At 40.4% G+C, this 22,681-nt stretch overlaps 1 protein-coding gene across 2 annotated transcripts in view; it reads left to right on the top strand.

The window, feature by feature from the left end:
* The window catches only part of ptprub (protein tyrosine phosphatase receptor type Ub), a 194,804-nt gene that overhangs the window by 55,240 nt on the left and 116,883 nt on the right, over nt 1-22,681 (top strand). For both annotated transcript variants that reach the window (XM_080895361.1, XM_080895362.1), the window contains exon 2: nt 8,115-8,246. In XM_080895361.1, coding sequence (XP_080751487.1) covers nt 8,115-8,246 — 132 coding nt within the window. The remainder of the gene's footprint in view (nt 1-8,114; nt 8,247-22,681) is intronic.

Genomic DNA, 22,681 nt, shown 5'->3' on the forward strand with positions numbered 1-22,681 from the left:
TTCGAAGCGAGGCAATGTCATGGGTTTGTCCACAGGCAGCCCCTGACCAACAGGTGTCGACACCAATGGACCTACAGCTTGAGCTGATGCCTGCGGAACAGGCTGAGACGCTGCACCATGCTCAAGTGGACTGGCAGATACTGGCAAGGCCACTATCCCTTTCTCCACCAAGCCAGCCACAAGAGCAGCTTTCAGCTCAGCCTTACGCAGAGCTGTGGAAACAGAAATGCTATAACCTGATGCCACCTCATGCAAATCCCTCTTCCTACAGGCGTCCAGTTGGACAAGCGAGGGGTTTTTATTAAACACGGCAATATCAAAGGTAGCCATCAACTCTAAAAACAAAAAACTACCTGAGGCTAACAATAACAACAAAGAAGCACCACCTCCAATACACAAATGAGAAAACAGGCGGGAAAAGTGTGGCCAGAGGTTAACCAATAAATAAAAGTACCGCCGACCCTCTCCCCAGACCTGCCTACTAAAATCTTAGCCTAGTTAGCTTCTGGAGCGTACCAGGCTCGAGGCAACTTTAAAGGCTAAGCATCAAGTGCACAAAGCACCGACAAGCCTACCCCCGACAGGGAACTAATCCCCACCCGGGATTACTCCGAAAATAATAAAGGAAAAATAAAAAATGAGTGCCTGAAGGAGGAGCTTACGCTCAGCTAGACACTCCCCTTTGCTAACTGGAGAGAGCGCAGCAGATACCATATAACTAAACAAGCCACCGGCAAACAACTCACTAAAACTCAATTGTTGTTCCTTCCATTCATATCCCGGACGAGCCCCCACATTGTTACGTTCCCCCCGAAGGGGTCTAGGCATGTGAGAGAGGGGACCAGTAACAAATGAGTCCGGAATCAGAATGAAAAAGGAAAACAAACAGAGTTGTTCTGCATCAATAAAACTTTATTACAAAATGGTACAGGTTAACATTAACTTAAAGGGCCGGCAACACCGTCTTACCAATAACGCCAAAGAAACAAAGAAAACGCTCGCAGCCACGAAAGGCAGGAGGACTACCAAACAAACACAATAAAAAAGGAGGCACTTCCCACACTTCCTACCCTACTCCCCACCACGGGGAGACACTCTCAGGGCCCACAAGCCCATCTGCTCACTGGTCAGAAAGAGGCTGTCTGTCCAAAATCTAGCACAGAACCGCGTAGAGCCACCGAGGAAAAAGCCACACTGCTCACAGCTCATCCCCAGTTTAAATAGCCTCAGAGGATGATTGCTGACTGGAGTCAGGTGGCAAACGAGGCTAATCAGCAGCAGCTGTGTCCTGGGGAGAGAGGAGAGTGAGAGAGACAGAGAGGGGTAGGAGTGGCAAGAGGGGTGGAGGCGGGGAGAGTGGGCAAACACCCCACCCACACACTCCCACAGCCTCACAGAACGTAACAGAGCACATTATGACACATAATGTGTATATTCCTTTATGATTGCTCCATTTACTTTTCCACTTATTTAATAGTGCATGCAGGTATGGGTGATATGATGATATACTGTGCAAATCTCAAATTTCACCTTCAGATATTTGGCTGTTTGCTGCACATCAGTGATGAAGCCTGTATCATAGCATTGCAGTCGCCTCATTTTATCCATAAACACAGTCTATTGTTTTCTGAAAGAAAATATGCTATTTATTAGCATTTCTTTCACTTCCTAGCATAGTTATATTTTATAATCTTTTGCAAGTCTGAGCCACAGGTAGGACTCTGCGGTTCAGACCTGGTCAGGGGTCTTATGACATGGATTAAAGGATTAAAAATGTTAAGGATTTCTGTGCCGCCTTTGAGCTGTTGTCAAGAGTCCCAGAATTTTTGTCATGTGGCTATATACCCAACCGAATGACATTACTTGAGCTAATTTACCCCAATGTTCTCCCATACAGATTTTTACTGCCTATGTGAGTGGTCGATATGGCAATTTGGTACTCAAACAAGTGCTGCTAATTTACAATCTGTACAAACACTGCCCTTTTGGAATCTGCAGTTTTTATTCTGCTCACTCTCTGTACGGAATCTCGGAAGGAGCGAAAAGATTAGCTGCAGTGTTTCAGATCAAAGGATTACTTTCTTGTTTCAAAAGTGTGTCATTCTTCTTCTTTGAAATATTAGAAAAGAGAGGGCGTACACTTTAAGATTTCACTTTGATGGCTGTCCACTGATCGTTTAACGGTCTTGAAATACCAACAACAGTTTAACTCTTAGGTATTCTGTGGCTCAGGAAGGACTCTCTTCTGCTTGTGTTTCTGATTATGATTTATTCAAGTGAAAAGTTTGTCAGAGTAGCGGTACCTTTAAAGAAGCTTAGGCCAGCGATGTTATGCCTAAAACGTATGCAAATAAAGGGATAAGCAGAGATTCTGACAATATTCACCGTGCACAGCGACACTCTAATTAGATAGCAAGGCGGGGGATTATACAAGTAAACAGAGGGCGAGATACCAAATCTAATATGAAGAGCTACATGTGACACTAACTGCTGATATGAGCAGAGAGAGACTCATAGACATGATTTACTGCTCACATAAAGCTGGGGAAGATTTTTTACGTATCAGCCCGAATGCTGTGCCAAATTGGAGAGTCTTGCAAACCAGTTTTCACCTTCTTTTATGTCCGTATGAAATGATGGAGGACACACTACATACGTCTTCTGACAGAACCCGGCTCCTCACTTCCTCGGTGTAAATCTGAAGCTAGTTCTGTTTTCTGTCAAGTCAGAGAGGTTATGTATTTATTTATTTGTGGCTTAATCTGTGGAGATCAAGCGTAAACTACAGTAAATACTGAGATTAGTGTTAAACAAAGAGATGAAACCAAAAAGTGACACAAATCGTTTTCACTTTAGTCTATAAATCACCACCCGATTGGTCAGACCCTCCCATCAGTTCACAGCTGTGCTGTATGTAGAGAACCACAGAGTGATGATTTAGCACCACTGAGCAGTTCCACTATGTTTTCTACTGGTATTAAATCCTGAAAACTAGTTCATCACGGCTGACATTTGCTCTACAAATGATATACCTAAAATATAGCATGCACTTGCTAGTATTAGGTTGAACCCCATATGTCTTCAAAACTGTCTTAACTCTTTATGATGGAAACATTCCTTAGAGGTTTTAGTCCACATTGATGCAGTTGCAGCAGCTTTGTCAGCTGCACGTTTGCGATGTGCATCTCCTGTTCTGCTGCAACCCAAAGGTGCTCTATTGGATTGAGATCTGGTGACTGTGTAAGCGATTTGAATACAATGGGTGCTCAACTCATTGTCGTGTTCAAGAAACCAGTTTGCGATGTTGTGTCCTCTGTGACATGGTGTGTTCAGATAATGGGTACTGTGGTCATAAAGGGATGGACATGTTCAGCAACAATCCATAAGTTGGCCGTGGTATTTAAATGATATGTAGTTGGTACTAACTGGTCTAAAGTGTGCTAAGAAAATATCCTCCACACCATTATCGTCACAACCAGCCTGAGCTAATGATAGAAAGTATTATGGATGCCAATTTTTCAAGTTTTCTGTTGGGGTGAATTGTAGCCTCTGTTTCCTTTTTTGAGCTTTCTTTCTTTTTCTGACCACTCTGTGCATTCGAGAGACGATTGCGCTTGGAAAATCCCCATTTGCATGCTTGGTTTGAACTTCAACAGGTCATCTTGAACATGTCTGAATGCCTAAACACACTGAGTTGATGCCGTGTGACAGGCTGATTAGATATTTGCCTTAACAAGCAGTTGACTGGTGTTGGCTGGTCAGATTTCAAAAAAGTAAAACATTTGATTTGATTTGGCAAGTAAATAAATAATTATTATGAATTTAAATATGCATTTAAAATTTACATTATTGGGATTACGATAAAAAACATGGAAGATTCATAAGAAAATCTTTTAGAAAAAGCCTTATTGCTGGTTCTGCAAGCTGCAAATGCTGAGAGAAGAAGGGGCTGACAGCAGATCAGCCACTTCCTTTGTAATAAAAATGGAAAGCCTCAACACTGAGACTGGACGTTGTCGTCTATCTTGATTTATTCTATTCATTTGTGTCATTCCTAGAAAGTGTTTATCCAAGAAGTAGTAACATCTCATTTTATGTTGCCAAATACATACATCAGCCAACAACAGGATGAACAGTGGCTCAAGCTCTTAAATGAGTCTTTTTTCTCAGCCACCAAACCTTGGCGGTGTCTAGCTATGCACTGGTCAGTGCACTAAATTATGCTGTAATTATTCAGGTAAAAAATGGCCACTGACACCCCGCACATCCATCGGTCCTCCAGAAGGAGCAGCGGAGGGAGAGTGCTTGTCATGATAGATGAGCTGGATCTCTCCCAGTGTGCTCTAAAGGAGATGACATTCCCGGGTAGCTCTGGCCTCAGATCTTGGCTTCCTTCTCCGAGACTTTTGTAGGGAGGAGTCTGTGTGCTTCATTTACTGAAGCAGCGGGGAATAATATAGTGCCAGCGTTTGGATGTGTCAGGTCCCATATCTCTGGCTGTTCTATTAGAAATAGACCCCAGTGCGGGACAATTAACCCCTGGCCTCAGCAGCAGATCTGTGCAGTAACAGCCCAGCATGGGGCAATAAATCAAACCCAGAGGGTGATGCACACACTCCCACCTCTCCTGGTTGGCTGCTACCGTCACCCAATGGACCAAGCTTACATGATTGTAAATGTGCTCCTGTGCTATCATACAATCAGTGAAGGCTGTAGCGATATTGTAATAGGCTGGCCGTAGGCAAGGGCACCCTAAGTGTTTGTTTGTGCCGCAGTTCAATAAATTGGACTGGTGGTAACCTTTGAAACAAGACAGCAGCAACACACAATTTTATAAATCAGAAGGCTGGATGGTACTTTAAGCAGGTTAGCATGTCCGTCAAAGCATCTATTTGTCTCAATATGCCACTATATGGCTGCTAGTGTGGCTTTATATGGTTAATGTTGTTTTTGTCTGTTTTCAAGTGTAGTTTGGGACATTTGTTTTGCCTTTGTGAGGTGCTTGCCACATGGCAGGAAGAAAGAGAAGAGGATTGAGTTGCTAAATTAGTCAGCGGGTTAACTTTAATTTAGTTTTAGTGCCTTAACCTGATTTTTGTTTTTAAATCAGATATTCCCTTATCTAAGCCAGGAAACGGGAAATCTGTTCATTTCCATTCTATTTATTTATTTTTGCAAAAATAGTTCAGGAATCAGAATGGTCCTATATACTCTGAAGTCTGTTAGAATAGGCTATTTTTTACGCTGTCAACATGACATCTATCTTATCCCAAGTGTCATAGGGCAGGAGGCGGACAGGTCGCAGACAGGTTGCAGACTGACGACCTGTCAGTCTGCAACCATTTGCACTCTCAGTCATATTGTTGGGTGGCAATTTAGAATCATCAACTAACCTAACCCACTAAGTGCATACCGGACCACATACAAACTGCACACAGAAGGACTCTGGCCAGATGGTGAAGTCGAGCACAGGACCATCTTGCTGTGAGGCAATAGCCCTAACCACTGTGCCACCGTGCTGCCCTACAATACAAGGATATTATAATTTTTTTTAATGAAATTGTTATGTGCACTATGCTTAGTCTCATGTTTTCCTCTTCAGACACAGATGATCCAGTCAGCAGTTTAGCGTGCCAGAATGAAACCCCCTTCTGTGCTCTTTGCCTACTTGTGCCATTTAATTTCAGTACTTAATATGCAGTAAGCTCAAATTTAAACAGCACAACATGCTGTCAATTAAAATAATATATTATGCTGTAAAAAATATACAAAAGACTGCTTTGATGCTAAACCTTTTCTGCTTTTCATACATGTTGAAGTACCCTCTGCTCCATTTACAACAGTAGACTTTTAGAGCAAATAAGTATGTGAAAATGACTCAGATCTGTAATGTGGTCTACATCATCATGGAGCACAAGTTTTAACTCGTCAATGATGTCACGTTAGGGATGATCTTTTCACTCGGGAGAGTGGTCGTTCCTCTCTAGCAGCCCATCACAGCAGATGTACCATCACTTGCAAAGCCAACAGACCGTGAGTGTAATTTCTTTAGAGACGACCTTCACAACTGCAGGATGCCACCAACAGCAGCCTCGAGTTGTAGCTGCAGTTCGACAAGCTGCAAGAAAGAGCTGTGCATCTCACCTTTGTAAGGAACTCTGATCTGTCAATTATCAGACAAGCTGTTGATACACAGCAGGAATATTTCTAGGTTTTTTGGGGAAAGTCCTGCGATGCTTTGAATCTAGTTTCTTTTTTATTTATTAAATGGTAGTTTTCACTCTGAAACAGGAGTGCTTTTAGATTTAATGAAAAGCTGGAATGGCACTGATCTGATCAACCCCCCCAAGTAGTGTCATCTCCACTGTTGTGGGATCAATGCCCTCGATGTGACAGTCAGTCAGCCTCTGATTTGATTATTTGCACTACAGCATTGAAAATCACCCACACACACCCAGAAACCACAGGATAAAATAAAAATCAGATGCTACAATATTATTTGCCCTATAACTAACTAACTATAACAACTGGAGCGGTCACAATAGTAACAGAGTTATGATTCCTCACTACAGAAAGTCTGCATGTGTTTTTCTCTGCAGCCTGTCATACTGAAGCCATTTTTCAAAATTGAGGATTAGAGAAAAAAGAGCAGCAATAAAGTTGTATATCACAGGGGTCACCTTCAGAACCTGCTTGTGGTTATTCCTGTCATTAGCGTGACTGTTTCGTGCTGTCCTGCTCCAATTAGTACTGACACAACCTCTGGTCTTATGACTGAGCAGTTCAAACTGCCCACTGTTAGAGTGTAATTCTCATGCCGATGGACTAATGTGAAATATGGCAACAGATGCAGAGAGCAACAACTGAAGCACATTATTCTGGACCCAAGGGCCATTAAAGCCATAGCTATTAAATATAATTTGAAAAAATTTGCTTTTTGGCGCATAGAATGGCAGGTTGTGAGGTATTATTATAATCACTACATTCCCCAGAGTGGCTGCTTTCTGCAAATGTTATTGCTATTTGTATATGCCTTTGTGAAAGGGCTTTAGGATGTGTAGTCTTGTTTGTCAATGCTTTATGGGAGGGGTATTTCGCCTCAGATTCAGGGGTAATCATTGCTTTTGCCAGGCTTTGTTTCTTTTTGTGCGAGTTTGAGGTAATTATCGCTCACATGGCTCGGGCTTATTGTTGGTTTGGTTGGAGAGAATTTATTCATATTAGAACAAGTTGGTGTGCTTGAAATGCACACTGAGAACGACATGGGGTTGAGCCTGCATTAAAATGTGACTGGTGGTCACATTGTTGATTTCTGACAGCAGTTTGTCTGCAAATTGCTACAACAGTGTTGTTTGATCACTTTATTGAATTTTAGCACAAATAATGTAGCATTCACAGTGAAACATCTTTGGGGTAGGGACAAATAAGTAAATACTTCAGCCTACTCCTTTTCAAACAAATAATGGAATGATATTTTGTAATGATTGTGAAGGCACATGTTTGAAATGTTTGAAATAAAAATGAACTGAACTGAACTGAACTAATTGTTATGGGTGAAAAAACGACTCTAGGAGAGACACAGGTTGCAATCCCTGTTACAGTTATTGTACCAATTTGTTACACCTAAGTTATTACTTGAAACCAGGGCTGTGTCGTTGGCATTCGCATCAACACTGAGCTGAGGCTATTTATTTGGCCAGAAAGCGTCGAGAGGTGGTGAGTGTGGCTTTGATGCACATCTAGTTGTGGCTGGCAGCTAAGATTGGAAGATGTAGGAGGAAGACATTGTGAAGCTGTGTTTGTTTTTCCCAGTTTCCATAAAAGGAAGAAGTCCCGGGGGGAATTTAAAAAACAGGTCACATTAAGTTGTGACTCATAAAATTACCATGACACTAAAGCTGAAACAATAACCGCTGCATTCTCTAGTTATGGCTTCTTAAACAAATATCTAGTTTATTGTTTTCTTATTCATCTTCAACACTAAATAGGCTGTTGATTTCAATGAAAGTAGAAAATTATGTATTAACCTGTGTGGAGTTTTAACCTTTGAGGTGAATCTGTCTTGATGTACTTTGTTTCTGTCACTGAGTTGACGTTTTCCTCTCACCTTTTAGCTGCTGGCTGCACGTTCGAAGAGGATTCAGACCCTAATCTGTGTGACTTCACCCAAGGAGAGGAGGATGACTTTGACTGGCTGTTGTTTAGGACACAGAGTTCACCTTCTGCCAACTCTGACCTGCTGAAGGGTGAGTACTCTGTGCTCATGGTTCCCTGTCCTCTTTACTTTGTAGTTTTTTTAGACACTGAAACACGGCACACGAGCGTGCATGGGACACAGGCGCCCTGTTTTCATGTCTGGGAAATACATAGACTTGTTTGTATTAATGTGGCTGGCATTATCGGCCTTTAAAAATGTCCTGTGTCCGTTATGCATCAAATTTAATGAAGCCCTCACCCTGGTTTTATCTGCTTCCTGCTAACCCCAAGGATAATTTTATGTTAACCAGCCTCACAGGACTAATGGAAACCAGCATTTCCCTGCCATCATCTTCTCCACTGGTGGTTGCCAGAGGGTGATGGCATGCATAGTTTATAAGGCGCTCCTCCATCTCTGCATTAACAAATACCTACAGGGATCTGACAAAGAGAAGATTGCTGTTTCAGCTTCTCAGCATAAAATACCAGTGGCTGCAGTGCTCTCTCCGGTAAACTACTTCTACTGGGGGAAAACTTGGAATATGATTAAGAAATTGACCTCCCTCGGGTTTAACAAATCAATCAGTGTATGATATGGTAATGAGAATGCAACAAATCCATGACACAGACGTACATTTAAGTGTTCCTTTTACAAGAGGATGGGGAGAGCACTTGCACACTAAATAGGAGGAACCGTTTCTTTAAGCCTCAAAGAAAGCACTGGTATGATTTGTTGGTAGAACAGAGCTAATTCGGTAGACATAAAGACGGGGCAGCTAAGAGGAACAGATGGAGAGATGACAAGATAGGATACAATCAGATACATCATCTAAAAAGAAATAAATGCAGGCTTCAGGGAACATTCTGTCCGTTTGGAAACTATCAACTCAAGTAGCCTTTGAAAACGGTCAAAAACACCCTGCAGGGGTAATTTAAAAGCCGGGTACTTGTGGTTTTGATTTAAAGCATTAAAATCACTTCTTGTCTGCAGGTGGTTATCCAAATACACTTCTGAACTCGATAAATCTCACATTTAATCCCAAATCACTCTTCATTCAGCCACACATCATCAGCATTCGAGCGAGAATCTGCCTGCAGCCGCCATCCAGTTCACAGCAGGCAATGAGATTATTAATTCTTTTCCCTTCGGGTTTAATTAAAACTTACTGCCATGGCATTTACAACAATCCAGAGCCATCAGTGGAACAGACCTGCACAGGTGGAATGAGGCAGGTAGCGTAATCTGCACACGACGGCTGTGAGCGTCAGTCCACTATCGATCCGTCGACCAGGAGACAAATTCTGTCTCATTTCTTAGACGCTCATCCTTCAGCCCTGCACAAGAACCCGTGTATTATTCATGTTCCTCTCCTAAATGTTGTCACTGTATATTGACAGCAGCGTTTCTTCATTGTGTTATAACTTGACATTTTCTCTGCCGTGTTATTTAAGGTGGATAATCTTACCGCAGATACAGGCACAGGAAGTTTTTGTCTTTTTCTCCTCCTCTCTGACTTAATCCCCTTGTGTTGACTTCTAACCATGTATCACATTGGGCAGCTAAGGTGGGGGGAATAACAAGAGTTTATGAGATAAGGCTATTTACATTGGACCAGTATTAACTTTGCGGGGCTGAGAAATTGGTGTCGAGGGAAGATTAGTAAACACAGCTGAGATAGCAGCAGCTTGTGGCTCCCAGGAGAAATTAGAGACTACTGCTCCCATGAAAGACAAAATAGTCTTACAAAACAAAAAGAAAAAGGAAGAAAGAGCGCAGTGAGGTCTTAATAAGACTGATCCTTTTTTTTTTTTTTTTATCACATCTTACTTTATTTGGAATTAGAGTTGAGATTTCTGGCTGATTTTTGATAATCTTTCGTTCTTTTGCTTTTGTTTAAATGAACAAGTGAGGCGTGCAGGATGATAACCTTGTACGAGAAGAATGTGTTTGCATGTCAAGTGTACCTCATTTTCTGAAAGCCAGATTCATTAAGCTTGAAAAGTTATGGGGCTGCTGCAATATTCATTATACTGTATCAGGGTCGCCTTAAGCGAAAATCCATTAAATGGGGTTAAAAACAGCTAATGGTGATGTATCTAGCTTTCCTTGTTCACCTGGAAGTGAAGTGAGTGATTGCCAGCTCCCTCGGTCCACATGCCAAAGTGTCCTTGGATGAGAAAATTGTGTGAAGCAGGCAAAGTAGAGCAAAAAGTATGGGGCACCTCGTAGGCCATTACAAAGCTCTAACAAGTACAGGGTCATTTTTGGAAAGAAGGGTGAAAAACTGAATGCAGACCCTGGATTCCTCACTCAGAATGTGAATACTTAAGAGTTCCTTTGTTTAAGGAATGTGCCAGTGGTGACTAAGAGGCTTCAAGAAAAAAACAACAGAAAGGGTGGATAATTGATCCTTGTGGCTGCATTTAAAAAAATAAAATACCTCAGCTGGTTAACACCTTGAATAACACGCCATTTCTTAGCATTTCATTTGTAAGACTCTGCTCCAAATCAGCATTTTCTGATCACTGTTATCAAAACCTGCTACTACAGTCAAAATACAGCGTGACAGGGATGTCAGAGTTTCAGGTGTGTAATGCAAAAGCGAAGAGCCTCATGTCTTTCATGACATCCATGTAAACGTGACGTTTTTCTGTAGCCTCAAAGTAATATCACCGATATTTTGAGGAATATTACGATAAAGATATTTCTGATAGTGTAGAAAAAGAAACAAGATCTGTGATTGCAACTTATAGACGGCAGCATTTATTAGTGCAGATAAAATTAATTTCCATCTTTCTTTTCCAACTGTTTGCTGTCATTATGTGAACCTATTAAAACTAAGTGGCAGCAGGAGGAGGATTATAGCGACGTAGCATAAGTTAACTGTCAATGCAAAAGAAGCTTACGTAGTGTTTTGAATGGAAATCATGAAAGTCAAACTACAACACAGCTGCTTTAGTCTAACGGTAACTAAAGTAAGTGAAATATGTAAAATTTAGGAGCTGCACAATGTTGTTGCATAATAAAACTGAAATAAAAAAATGTTTCCTGCCTATGATGGTGGGTTCAGCTTTTTAATCAGCTGCTTAAAGCTACTTTCCGTCCACTGTTTGCTCTTCCTGTCATACAAAGTGTAACAGGCAAATGCTCCAGTGATGCTGGTGGAGTCGTTTGTTTCCATTTGCGTTACGCATCACCAGCTGCTAGCATCTCCTCCTTACATGCCTTTATAGCAGACTCAACGGTCCTTTTGTGCCTCAAGGTTTGTTGAAACAGGTTTGTTGTTTCCACCTTTAGTGAGAACACTTTTCTAACTAGCTGCTCTCACTCTCAGACATGTCTGGGCTTGTCTCGTCATTGTGTGTTAGAGAAAGGAATTGTATCGGTGATATTTCAGTAGGACACTTTATATCATGTAAAAATGTATACAGATATTAGGGCAGCCCCACCCACCCCCAAGTCAAGTGCGAGGCATACTGTAAGGGCTGAAATGTTTCCCACAAACTTTCCTCCTCGCTTTCTGCCTCAGCAGCCGTACAGGCCAGCCAGTGTCTCTTGGATGTGCAGTTTTTGGGACAGTTTTCAGCTGAGTCACGCAGAAAAACTTTGACAGTACTAAAACAAAGTGTTGAATATGCTGCCGCTTTAGTCTCACCATCCTTTGCATGTTAATCCCTCGCGCTCCTCTCATCTTTTTTGTAAATGTTTTCTTTCCAGCAGCACACATCCACTGAAGATCCTGTTTCTGTCTAAATCCGTCTCCGTGTTTCTGCTACACTGCAAAAAGCTACGGAGTCAATTTATTGACTGTGTACCTTATTTTATTAGCTAGTAGTGCAGAAGTCTTGGACATAAATGCCCGAGAGACCTTTAATAGACTTTATAGTTCGATTGGACCTCAGGTCAAAGAAAGGTTGAGACTTGTATGAACTATGGCTTTAAGTATTGTTGTAGAGTTAGTCTGGTCAGCTGGTACTTACTGCAGCAGTGTACACAATGTAATGACCTGAACAGAGCTAATTCATACAGTGAAATGTGCATCCACCTGTATTTCCAGCCTGATTTCCTCTATTGGGCAGCCATTCTGGTCTTTATCCGTCTCCTCTCACCTCTGTTTGGCCTCAGCTCCACACTACAGATCAGCTCCACATTATGGTGCGTGTCATTGAGAATGATCTGAGATCCTTCTGCTTTATGTTATGCTCTGTGTGCTCGAGTCAAGCTCACTTCAGCCTTGTGTGTTGTTGTGAGAAGAAGAAGAATGGACCCAGATGTTCTTCTGGAGTGGGTAATGTTTTGGCTTGGAGTGCTGGATCAGCACTAACTATCTGGGCTGTTTTGGTAAACCAGTGTTCTAGTAAGATTATTTCCCACTGACTACATGCTGTTAGAAGGCCCAGGGGGCTCTGAAGGTAAGAGGGTTAGCTGCTGTATCCTGTTTCGCCTCTGCTGGGAGAGGAGAGGGGAGACAGAAACTGTGCAGTAGGAGCTTTAATTTCATTCTGACTCTTTTGTCTTTGGAGACGTGCGGTTGTGCGCATACTAAAGCCTGCAGATGCGTTTCTGCAAATCCTACAGTTTTCGTGCCTCACCTTAAACGAGTAGTTTAATGCCTGAGCCTAAACAAACCGTGAGTGAAAATGAACATAAACAGTGAGTGAATGTGAAACGTAAAGGTGTCCCAGAGGTAATTCAGACTCCAATAATCCTGCGCGAGAGTCGGGAGAATTTTGTGTCCGCAGCTCGTTTATGTCACTTTTGATATCTCAAATGCCAATAGCTGATGGATTTGTTTGTTTGCAAAGCTAGACCTCCCCCTTCCTCTTTGAAAAGAGAACAATTTCCTTCTGATGTGTTGCAGTGTGTTTTTGTTTTGGGGAGAAAAATAGTTGAGGACGGACCTGAAAGGGTGAGCAAAAATATGAAGGCCAAAGTCACAGCTGAGTAAATCTTAATAAAAAAAAAAAAAAATGTCGCGCAATAGCCGAAGTGACTTATCAGCTTTACAGAGAAGGCTCGCCTACAAGGCTAAAACTGTGTCATGATGAATGAAATCAGAGATGAGATAAAGTAGTCTGCTGTTTGTTTTCTGGGATGGTGATGCATCTTTTGTTCTTGAAGGGTTTGGGGGGGAACCTTTTAACATTGCACAGCCATATTTATCATTTGGCTAGGGTTACAGAGGACAGCATTTCATTTTAAAGGAGACGAGTCCGGTCTTCTGGTAGACTCTGCGTGTTTCACTCCAGCCAAACGTTCCACCAGCTGATTTTACTAATTAACACACCTTCAATCAGAGAGGCAGGAAATAATTAGTGAAATCAACTGTGGTATTTGCTAGAAAACCTTCCGCGGCTTGGAAGGGGAGCTACTGGCTCACTGGGATAATTGCTTAAGACTCATTACCTCAAGGCAAAGGACATCATACTCATTGATCACTGATGTATAATATAAATGTCTGAAAGCCCAGTGTCCTTTTAAAGCATCTCAAAAATGCTGTAACTACACAGAAGCTTTTAAAATATAGCCGATTAATTGAATTGCTATTCAGGGAAGCGAGCAGCTGCTCCCTTTATGCCTCCTCAACAAGGTAAGGGCGATTCATTAATGTGAATGATAGAGACACATTTGGGAAACGCAGACATTTTGCCAATCACTGAAGCCTGCAGTCCAGCTGAAGTATACTCTGTGACCAGTCTTTTTTTTAATTCTTTGTTTTTCACTCACCCACACAGGTACCCAGATGATAGGAAGGCATGATAATTCAGCCCCCTTTGGCTGGTTTCTGTCTAATTAGTGTCACTTTAGAGGGGTAGCTAGAGGGCTTTTATGTGCAAGGTTGCAGTTTAAATAATATAATTGGAGGTGTAGCTAAATACACTTTCTAGGTGAACCACCTTAACTCATGTGAGATAAAATAACCGGCCACTTGAAGAGTGTATTAGTACAGCTTTTGAAAATGGCTATGTGGGTGTCAGCTGCAGTAACTTTTGTATTTGACACACTTGAGTAGTTAGATATTTTTTCCTACTCTTTTAACAATGTAATGTAGTCCCATTTATTTTTTTAGTCTTATGGACCACTCATGGCGCTTTAGACTACAAGTAATTTTTTTTTTTACTGCATTCATATAACAATTTATTCTTTGCACTTCATCTATCTCACATCCATGAAGACTGTGGAATCCAGTCTTTAAGTGATAACGTGACGAAACCTGCTTCCGGGTCCAAACTACTTTGTGTTTATTAAGGCTGTTGTGTTTTTAACCTGTTTTAATGTTTTGTATCTTGCTCTATTAAATCTGAACATGTCCCTAAAACAGTCAGTGATCACTGCCGGCCTCTCTTGGTTTTTATCATCTCTATTCATTTTAAAGCTCAGTTTTTAAAACCTTACGATGGTAACTACAGCCCAGCCCATGAAGCGGTATCTTAATTACTAACCTGTGGATAGATTATCTCGGTTGTTCTACTCACTAAAGTTTGGTCCGTTTATAGCATCCTGCCATGCAATTACATTTGTCCCTAACCATTGGGAACCCTCATGTGAACTTTTATCGATTGGAAAAAAGTTAGCTTTCATCCTCCAGCTTCACTGTGCTAATGTGTTCATATTATGCTAACCTTAGCTGTGTAGCTGGCCACCACGTAGCACATCATTATATACCAGCTAGCCTAACTTCAGTAACCCTACAAAAGTCACAACTGTTTAGTTTTCTGTCTTAATTTATGTCTGAAGTGAAAGCAGAGCTGTACATTTGAATTTTTTCAGAAGTCTCTCAGTCAGAACATGGTATATGATGCTTAGATGGAAACTAGCGAGCTAACTTCATGCTAACTTCTAACTCCTTCAAATTTCATAAATTCCGTTTTCGTGAATGCTTGGATGTTAAACTTAATTGTTACACCTGGTAGAGCAACCACACTGATCATTTTATTAAAGATGAAAGAATTTAGACCGTTTGTAACTCTCAGTAATGCCACAGTGTTTGTTTGACTTTGGGACGTGAAACAGAGTCTGGACCCAGAAGTCAAGTCAGGTAGCACATTTAAAAGACATCAAGTGTTGGCCAAAGTGCTGAACAGAGGGATAATATAATGAAAAGAATTAAAATAGATAAGATGAAAACATTATACAAAAACATTGTAAGACATCCATATCTGTTTGTGAAAAATATGTGTACATGCAAATATGCACATACATATACAAAAATTTACACATTCACACACAAGCACACATACGTGAACATAAGTTACATGTATACACATGCACATGCAAACAACATCCAATGAGATAAAAGACCACAATAGCTAAAACAGAATAAGAGGTGTCAGAGAGATGTGAAAGCCTTGACAAATAGGTAGGTAGGTCTTCAGATTGGATTTGAAATGGCTAGTGCCGTCAGACCTGAACTTGCAGTAAGCTGTAGTACTCCACACAGACAAACTCTGGCCAGGATTTGAACAAGGAAGTGTTACAAATGATGTTTAAATACCTGTTCTTGGATTGAGTTTATGTTGTGATGCACTTTCTTTTCTGTCTGCCTTTTTTTCCCTTCTGTGCAACTCATAATGGTCTTAAAAGCTTGATTATTGGTTCTGCACTACTTTTACAGAGCACTGCAGGGTAATTTGAGGACACTATATATGGTGTAGCAATACTCACTAAACATTTGGACAGCACTGCAAAATAGCTAACTCAATAAAACTCAATAGACCACTATATAGTAAGCACAGAGTGAGTTCAGACACATTTCTAGGAAACGGTTGGAGAATGTGAGTGTGAAATACACATGATTTAAACTAATATTTTCACGTAGTATAAACACAAAACCCAGTTACTGTGTTGATATCGATATTCTAGTTTAGCATAAGCTCACAGCTCAGAGCTGCGGTCAGAAGAATACTTGCAAAACTGAATCTTCTATCATTTAATCCAACAGTCTTTCTGCTTCTGTTTTAGTAAGCAGAAGATTAACAGAGTTAAAGCATCTTTGTGAATCAAATGTGGATGCTTGAATGAAGTTAAAAGACATTTTTACTACTGCCTGCTGTCTTTGAACATGTTCTTTAAATATTTGAAGCTCTCTTTCTTCTTCTGATATCCTCCTCTTTTCTGCTAATCACACATTCTCTCTTTGGCGATCTGGAGATTGGAATTGGCTTTGTATGTGTGCCTAGTGCGGACGGCTGTGTGCTACTGGATATCTCCCAGCCTCTGTGCTCTCCTCTGCTCCTCCGTGTTCATACTTTGCTCCAACTCTCTTGAAATCTCTGCAGATCACAGGTTCTGGAAAGTTGTTTGAAACCAGACCACATTGCTATTTCTTAAAATTCTGTTTGTGCACAGGACTGAATCGAGCCTTCCCAATACATATGAATTAAAAATGGGAGGGAAAATGTAAAGAGAAGGAAAAACTCCTCGTTTGCAACTGCAGTAACTCATTCATTAGCCATATAGCAGTTTGAATATAGAGAGTAAAGCATGTCTGAGCACTTGAACACTGGCAGATGAGATGAATGCAAATTTGTTACTTTGATAAAATTTTATTAATTAAAAAATGTTCATGGTTTTGACAGCTCTGACGGTATTTTGCTCAAAGCAAAGACTTTAGGGATGCAGTCTCTCATTCTGGCATCATCAGGCACTACAATTAAATCATGGAAAACTTCAGCTTTTGCAGTGATTTATTAAAAGTGTATCTTGACATAATTTTCTCCAAAACATCAACACACCTTATCAAGATAGCATCTGATGTCTTGCTTTGAGCATTCAAATCTGTTTTACACTCTTGGTGAAGAGAAATCTTTGTAATTAGTGAGTAAAAAGGGATGTAGTTGGTCAGGTTTAGGACACTATTGGCTCTAGCACAGTATTAACAGGTCATTGTTGCATTTTGTTGTTGAGCTGCATCTTTGTTTAGAATTGTCTGCTTTTATTTAGGTTTACTCTGAATAATTATGTATGACATTATGCCTCATAAATAAGCTCAAACATGAGCTTGTGACACAGTAGACCATAAAATAGACCTGCGCTTTGTATGCAGCTTTGTTGCTAAAGGTGAGGAACAGGGTTCCTTATCAGCAAATAAAGGTTTGACAAACAAACTTCCCAGTTAATAAACAAAGTTTTATATATTGCGGAACACAAGGTTGCCAAGGTTGTGCACACACCAATTATATCAGTGTTGGATGATGCTACAGCCTACAATTTATATCCAGAGCAGGATGCCGTGTGCCATTTAATCAGCCTAATACGAAAGTTACTGAAGTAACAGTGAATGCGCCTAGTGTGTGTTGGGCTGAGATTTCTGGGACTCAAAAAGTTTACTTTATAAATCCTTTTGTGACTATTTCTCTCACCTTAAACACGGTCTGTTATGCTAATTTCCACTTGTGCAGTTGTAGTCCTAGTTTCTAGTAGAATAATCCTTAACTATCTTTAATAGCCCCTCACTTATCTCTTAGCTGAAAAGAGGTGTTTTCTTTCTCTTCCCTCCTGCTAACTTTCTTCTGATTGGCTGCTGCTCACAAACAGAAGTTTTGAACGGCAGGTGGGCGGAGCTTCTGTACTCACATTCAGAGTGTGCCTGAGATCACCATTTTAAATGTTACTTGCTCCCACTGACATTATAGACCAGTGAATCTGAAAGTGTGTACAATGTTCAGTTACATATTTATATAAATGGATTTATTTATACAAAAAGTGAATAAGAAACCTAATTACTGCTCTTGTATTGACGTTTGTGTCCCAGTGGCGGGTGGGTTGCATATTTGCCTTAACTCTTTGCATATGACTGGGTTGCAATTGCGATTTATAGCTAACAGCCTGTGTTTTTGTTTTTTTTTTAATGCTTTTTGAATAACATTTTCAAGGAAATTGTTTTTCTCTCTTAATTTGATTAAAGTGAAGATTTAAGATTGGGTGGGCCCCGTGGGAATTTGTGAATTTTAAGTGGGCTGCTCTCCTCTTGACTTTGAGAATGGCTGTTTCAGCCCTGACACAAAAGCTTGAGCTTTAACTAAGGAATTACTTGCACAAATGTGACAGCATGCAAAAACCAATTTCAAAGCTTCCAGATTAACATACAAAAACTGATTTCACTTATCTGTCTTTCTTTATTTTCTATGAATTTTTAACTTAAACTTGTCAAACTGTGTACTTTCTTTGAATGATTGTAGTTTAGTACTGAGCATGAGTCATTTCTAACATGCTCATAAATGATTAAACATCCATCAAAGATTCTACTAAATTTCCATGAACAGTTGCAATCGACTTGGCGTTATTGCCATGGGGTAAAGATGAAGCAGTCACCAGTGCTGAGGAGGCAAATTTCGCTGGCTGATCGCACCAGTAGGAATGTGTGGCTGCACTGAGCCGGGATTTTACCCTTATATCCAAGGGGTATTCTGGAGGATTTGGGGCAAAGTAGTAATTTACAGGTTAGGCATCAGAAACTGTTTTTTAAACTACATGTTTCATAGTTTTGAGAGATATTTACAGGCGGTGAAGACAACAAACATCGGAAACATTTGTCCAGTCCAGTCTTTGTTCGACTGTCTTTGGCCAGCTTTACCCAAACAGATATGCTGATGTCTTTTTTAAAAACTTTTGTAACAGCATCAAGTATGTGACATGAAAAAAAAAAACAAAGTCTTGATTCCTTTTAAAGAATGATTTTTGGTGAAAAATGCAAAGACTTCCGAAGACTCATATGGATGTGAGTCAAAGAGTATAGAGGATAGATTTTTGGTTTTGGTCTGGTGTTGTGTTGATGATGGCACCAACAAAATGGAAACAGCCCACTGGTGCACAAAACAGAAAAAGGCACAGTAAGGCGAGGGAGAACGTATCAGCGACAAAAATGGTAAGGGAGTATCTACCCATGTGTAGCCGACACTTTATCAGCAGGCTTGGATAACTGAGAGTTTACCTCTGCAGAAAATTGTACTTAGAGCAAAGATAATGTAACCTATATCAGACCTCTGCAGTTATTTAATGAAAGAAGGGGAAAAAAACTTGTCTCTCTTCTGGTTTGTTCCAATTCCTGACATATACATCCCTCATACATTAAACTCATTTTGCTGTGGGATGAGAATGTTGCAGTTATCGCTGCTGACTCGCCATTTGAGAGGCATTATTTTCTGGCGTTTGCTTCGTTTTCATTGTTAGGTTGACTGCTTTTCTAAAGGGAAATAAATGTTGTAGCGATCTCCTGTGGGAGTGTGAATCCACCACCATCTGCTTATAAATGCAGCGCCCTCTAGGACTCGGTTCATTCTTAAAAAAAAGTCCCAGTGGGGAGAACTAGTTGCAACTCTTCACAGAGCAAAACAGCACAAATGAACTCGTAAAAGCATGCATCCCTGCACTTTAAATCTCACAAGCACAAAGCATCTGAAAATGATTCTGTCATTGTTTCAAAACATATTATTCGTTGAGTCCTGGAAATAAAGGTGTCTACATGTGCTATATTTACATCAGCTGTCACTTTGGCTCACCAGTTGATGGATGTATCATTTAGGACTGAAACTGCCGTATATGTTTCATACCTGGGGGGCAAGAGAATTGCAGAGATAAATATCCCTGCAAATGGCATGAGCACAATTTGTATGCAGCTATTGATCCTGAGCTGTGAGACTTAATGATTTCTGTGCTCTTTTCTTCTTCTGTAGACATAGTGGGTGGCAATCTAGTTACCAGTAGAGGTTCTGAGTGTAGGTTATTTCATCACCATTTGTTGAAATAACATTGATTTGAGATGTAGGGTCCCCTTGAGTTAGCATCTGGTTGGAGGCTCATGAAGTGCCAAAAGGGTCCTTTATAGAATAATAGAGTGGGGACAAAACATTTCATTCCTCTTCTTCATGTTCCCGGGTAATGTCTTATCCATGCCTGACATTCGCATTCACACACTTCCTCTCAGGTGCAATTTAACTCAGCATTGTTACCATAATAACTCTTGTCGTGCACAACAGTCTGTCAGTAATTGATATGTAGGCACTGCTTCTGGGTGGAGCCATTTGCATTAAATTGTGTTAACTGATATGATAATGAATGTGAAAGGCCTGATGCAAGCGGAATGACTAACTAGAGATGGATGGCTATTTGAATTATACACAATAAGTAATATATTATATCAGGTCTCAGGGGTGCAGAGCTCTCCCTGAATTTGTTGCCTGTCTTTTACTCAGATCAGCCCGAGCTGCCTGAATATAAATAGTCTGCATCAGATCTGGCATCCCTTTCTTCACTTCACTCCCGTCCTTAATGATATCTGATATGGAGGGAAATCAGCACATGTGGAAATAGATGGTAGAAGCGAGCTGAAATATAACTCCTAACTAACACAGAGCTGTGTTAGTTAGGAGTGACAACAGTAATATCTCAGATCTGACTGATGAAATATCTGCACCGCTTCTCATGCTGGCCGTCTGTTTAATATGTGTGACCACCTCTAAGCTTTTAAGCAGACTGTTGATAATTGGCTTCTCTTGCTTCACCAAACTTTATTATTCTCTATTAACACATATGAAGCGTATTGCCTTTCAGATAAGTTATTGTAGTGTGAAAGACGTGACAGTGGTAAGGCTTGGATGAAGAAGGGACGCCACAGATGACTGAAGACAAAGATGAATTCAAACTTTATTTAAAATTATCTTTTTTCTTTGTGTGTTTAAAACACTGTCATGCCTAAATGGGTTAAAGAATTTACTGACACCCTTTTATAAGTATTCCAGTGAATGATTTCCTGCTTTTGCAAGGGTCATAGTGCATTAAGGGAAAAAATATGAGATTACAGACTTTAATTAAAGAATTTTAAAGTATTCTGTCTATAATAAAAAGAAATATTTGTCAGTATTTGGAGTTAGCACCTTTGAAATCCTTAAATCAAAGTTTATTTAAGCATTGTAGTGCACAGACTTTGAGCTGGTTCCAGGTACTGACAGGTGCCCAGAGGCATCATACTTTGTATTGACAGAGAAAAGTTTCTCGATGTTGCTGTGTTGGATTTTACTCCTGAAGCTGCAAACCATTATTAAAAAATCACATGAAAATGTCAAATACTGAAAATATTATTTTAACAATGTTGTGCACGTGGCTTTCAGCTTAAGATTTTAAAGGTGGATATATACACCCACCATTTCTTTATTTTTCACTAAGTAAATGGAAGTAAATGAAAAATATGACCTCAATAATGTTGAGGTCCAGACTCAGTCCATGACTGATAGTGTTTCACTGTGTGCTGTTCTATCCAGGTATAGCTTTACTGCACTGAATCTGTACTTTACCGACTATTGACTGTTAAAACCATGCCGTCACTTACAGATGTAGACAACCACCTGTGTTCTGATTGCCTTCATAGATATTGATGACAATTTGAACTTAAAATTTCATATTTTATTAGGATTCATCACTCAATTCGCCAATGATTTTTAGTCAAGTTCTTGTGTAATTTGGCATACTTCAGCCTGTTTGACCTTTTCCCTTTGCTTAAGAATGGCTTCTTGATAGCCAGAGACCATTTCTGAGACAAACACATGAAAAACATCATTCTGCAAATACAAGGACGGACCTGAAAAAGCAGTTAAACTTGGAGAACTGAAAAAGAAAAAAAAGGGATAGCTCAAGACTTTTGCAAAATGTTGTATCACAATTACTTCAAATATTTTGTTTGGAAAAAATGAGTAAATTCAATAGGCCAATGTAAACCGATGTAAACCCTACTTTTCTTCTACACCCTCTCCTCCAAACGCATAGCTGACAAATTAGAAGAGGAGGGGTTGGCTTTCATGAGGATTCTTCAATGTCATTGGAGACAGAGTGTGTGTGTGTGTGTTGGGGGGTGATAATAAGTCTGTGGAGATTATATTTGTGAGAAACAAAGGCCTCCCTCTAATACTGGATGGTCTGCAGATAGAATACATTTTCCGCTCTGACTGTAAATGTTGGCCTAGCTGGTAAGTTCGGAAATAAAGAGGATAGAGGTTACAACAGCTTTGGAAAATGAGAGATGCACGTTTCGAGGAGTGCCTTGTGTGCTTTTATGGCATCTGTAGGATTACCACATTCGATTCCTTTTTCACAGCCATTGCAGTTTTTACTGCCTCCATCAAATCTGTTCAGTGCCTCCTACCTTCAGACATACTGACTGCAGTAATAGAGTGCGAATGGCACAAAGCGGGAACTGTATTTTTGCTATGGTGAACGGAATGAGGCTGCAGATGCTTGTGCAAGCCACAGCTTGATGTCTCAAAATTGTTGTGGGAAAACAAAAAGGTATAAAACTCTAAATGTTTATTGCATAGTGTTAGACCATCGCCGATGCCCGCAAAGTTAGCTCAATCATGGCATCGTTGGCCCGGCTGTCTTTGTATTGTTTGTAATCGTTACATTTACAATAATTGATTACACAGCAGTGGAGAGTATACTTTATCACAGTAGATGTCTTTCTGAAAGCGCTGTAACTAAGTTTAAGAATAT

The sequence above is a fragment of the Rhamphochromis sp. 'chilingali' genome (genome assembly GCF_963969265.1).
Source record: "Rhamphochromis sp. 'chilingali' genome assembly, chromosome: 11".
Classification (NCBI taxonomy): Eukaryota; Metazoa; Chordata; class Actinopteri; order Cichliformes; family Cichlidae; genus Rhamphochromis; species Rhamphochromis sp. 'chilingali'.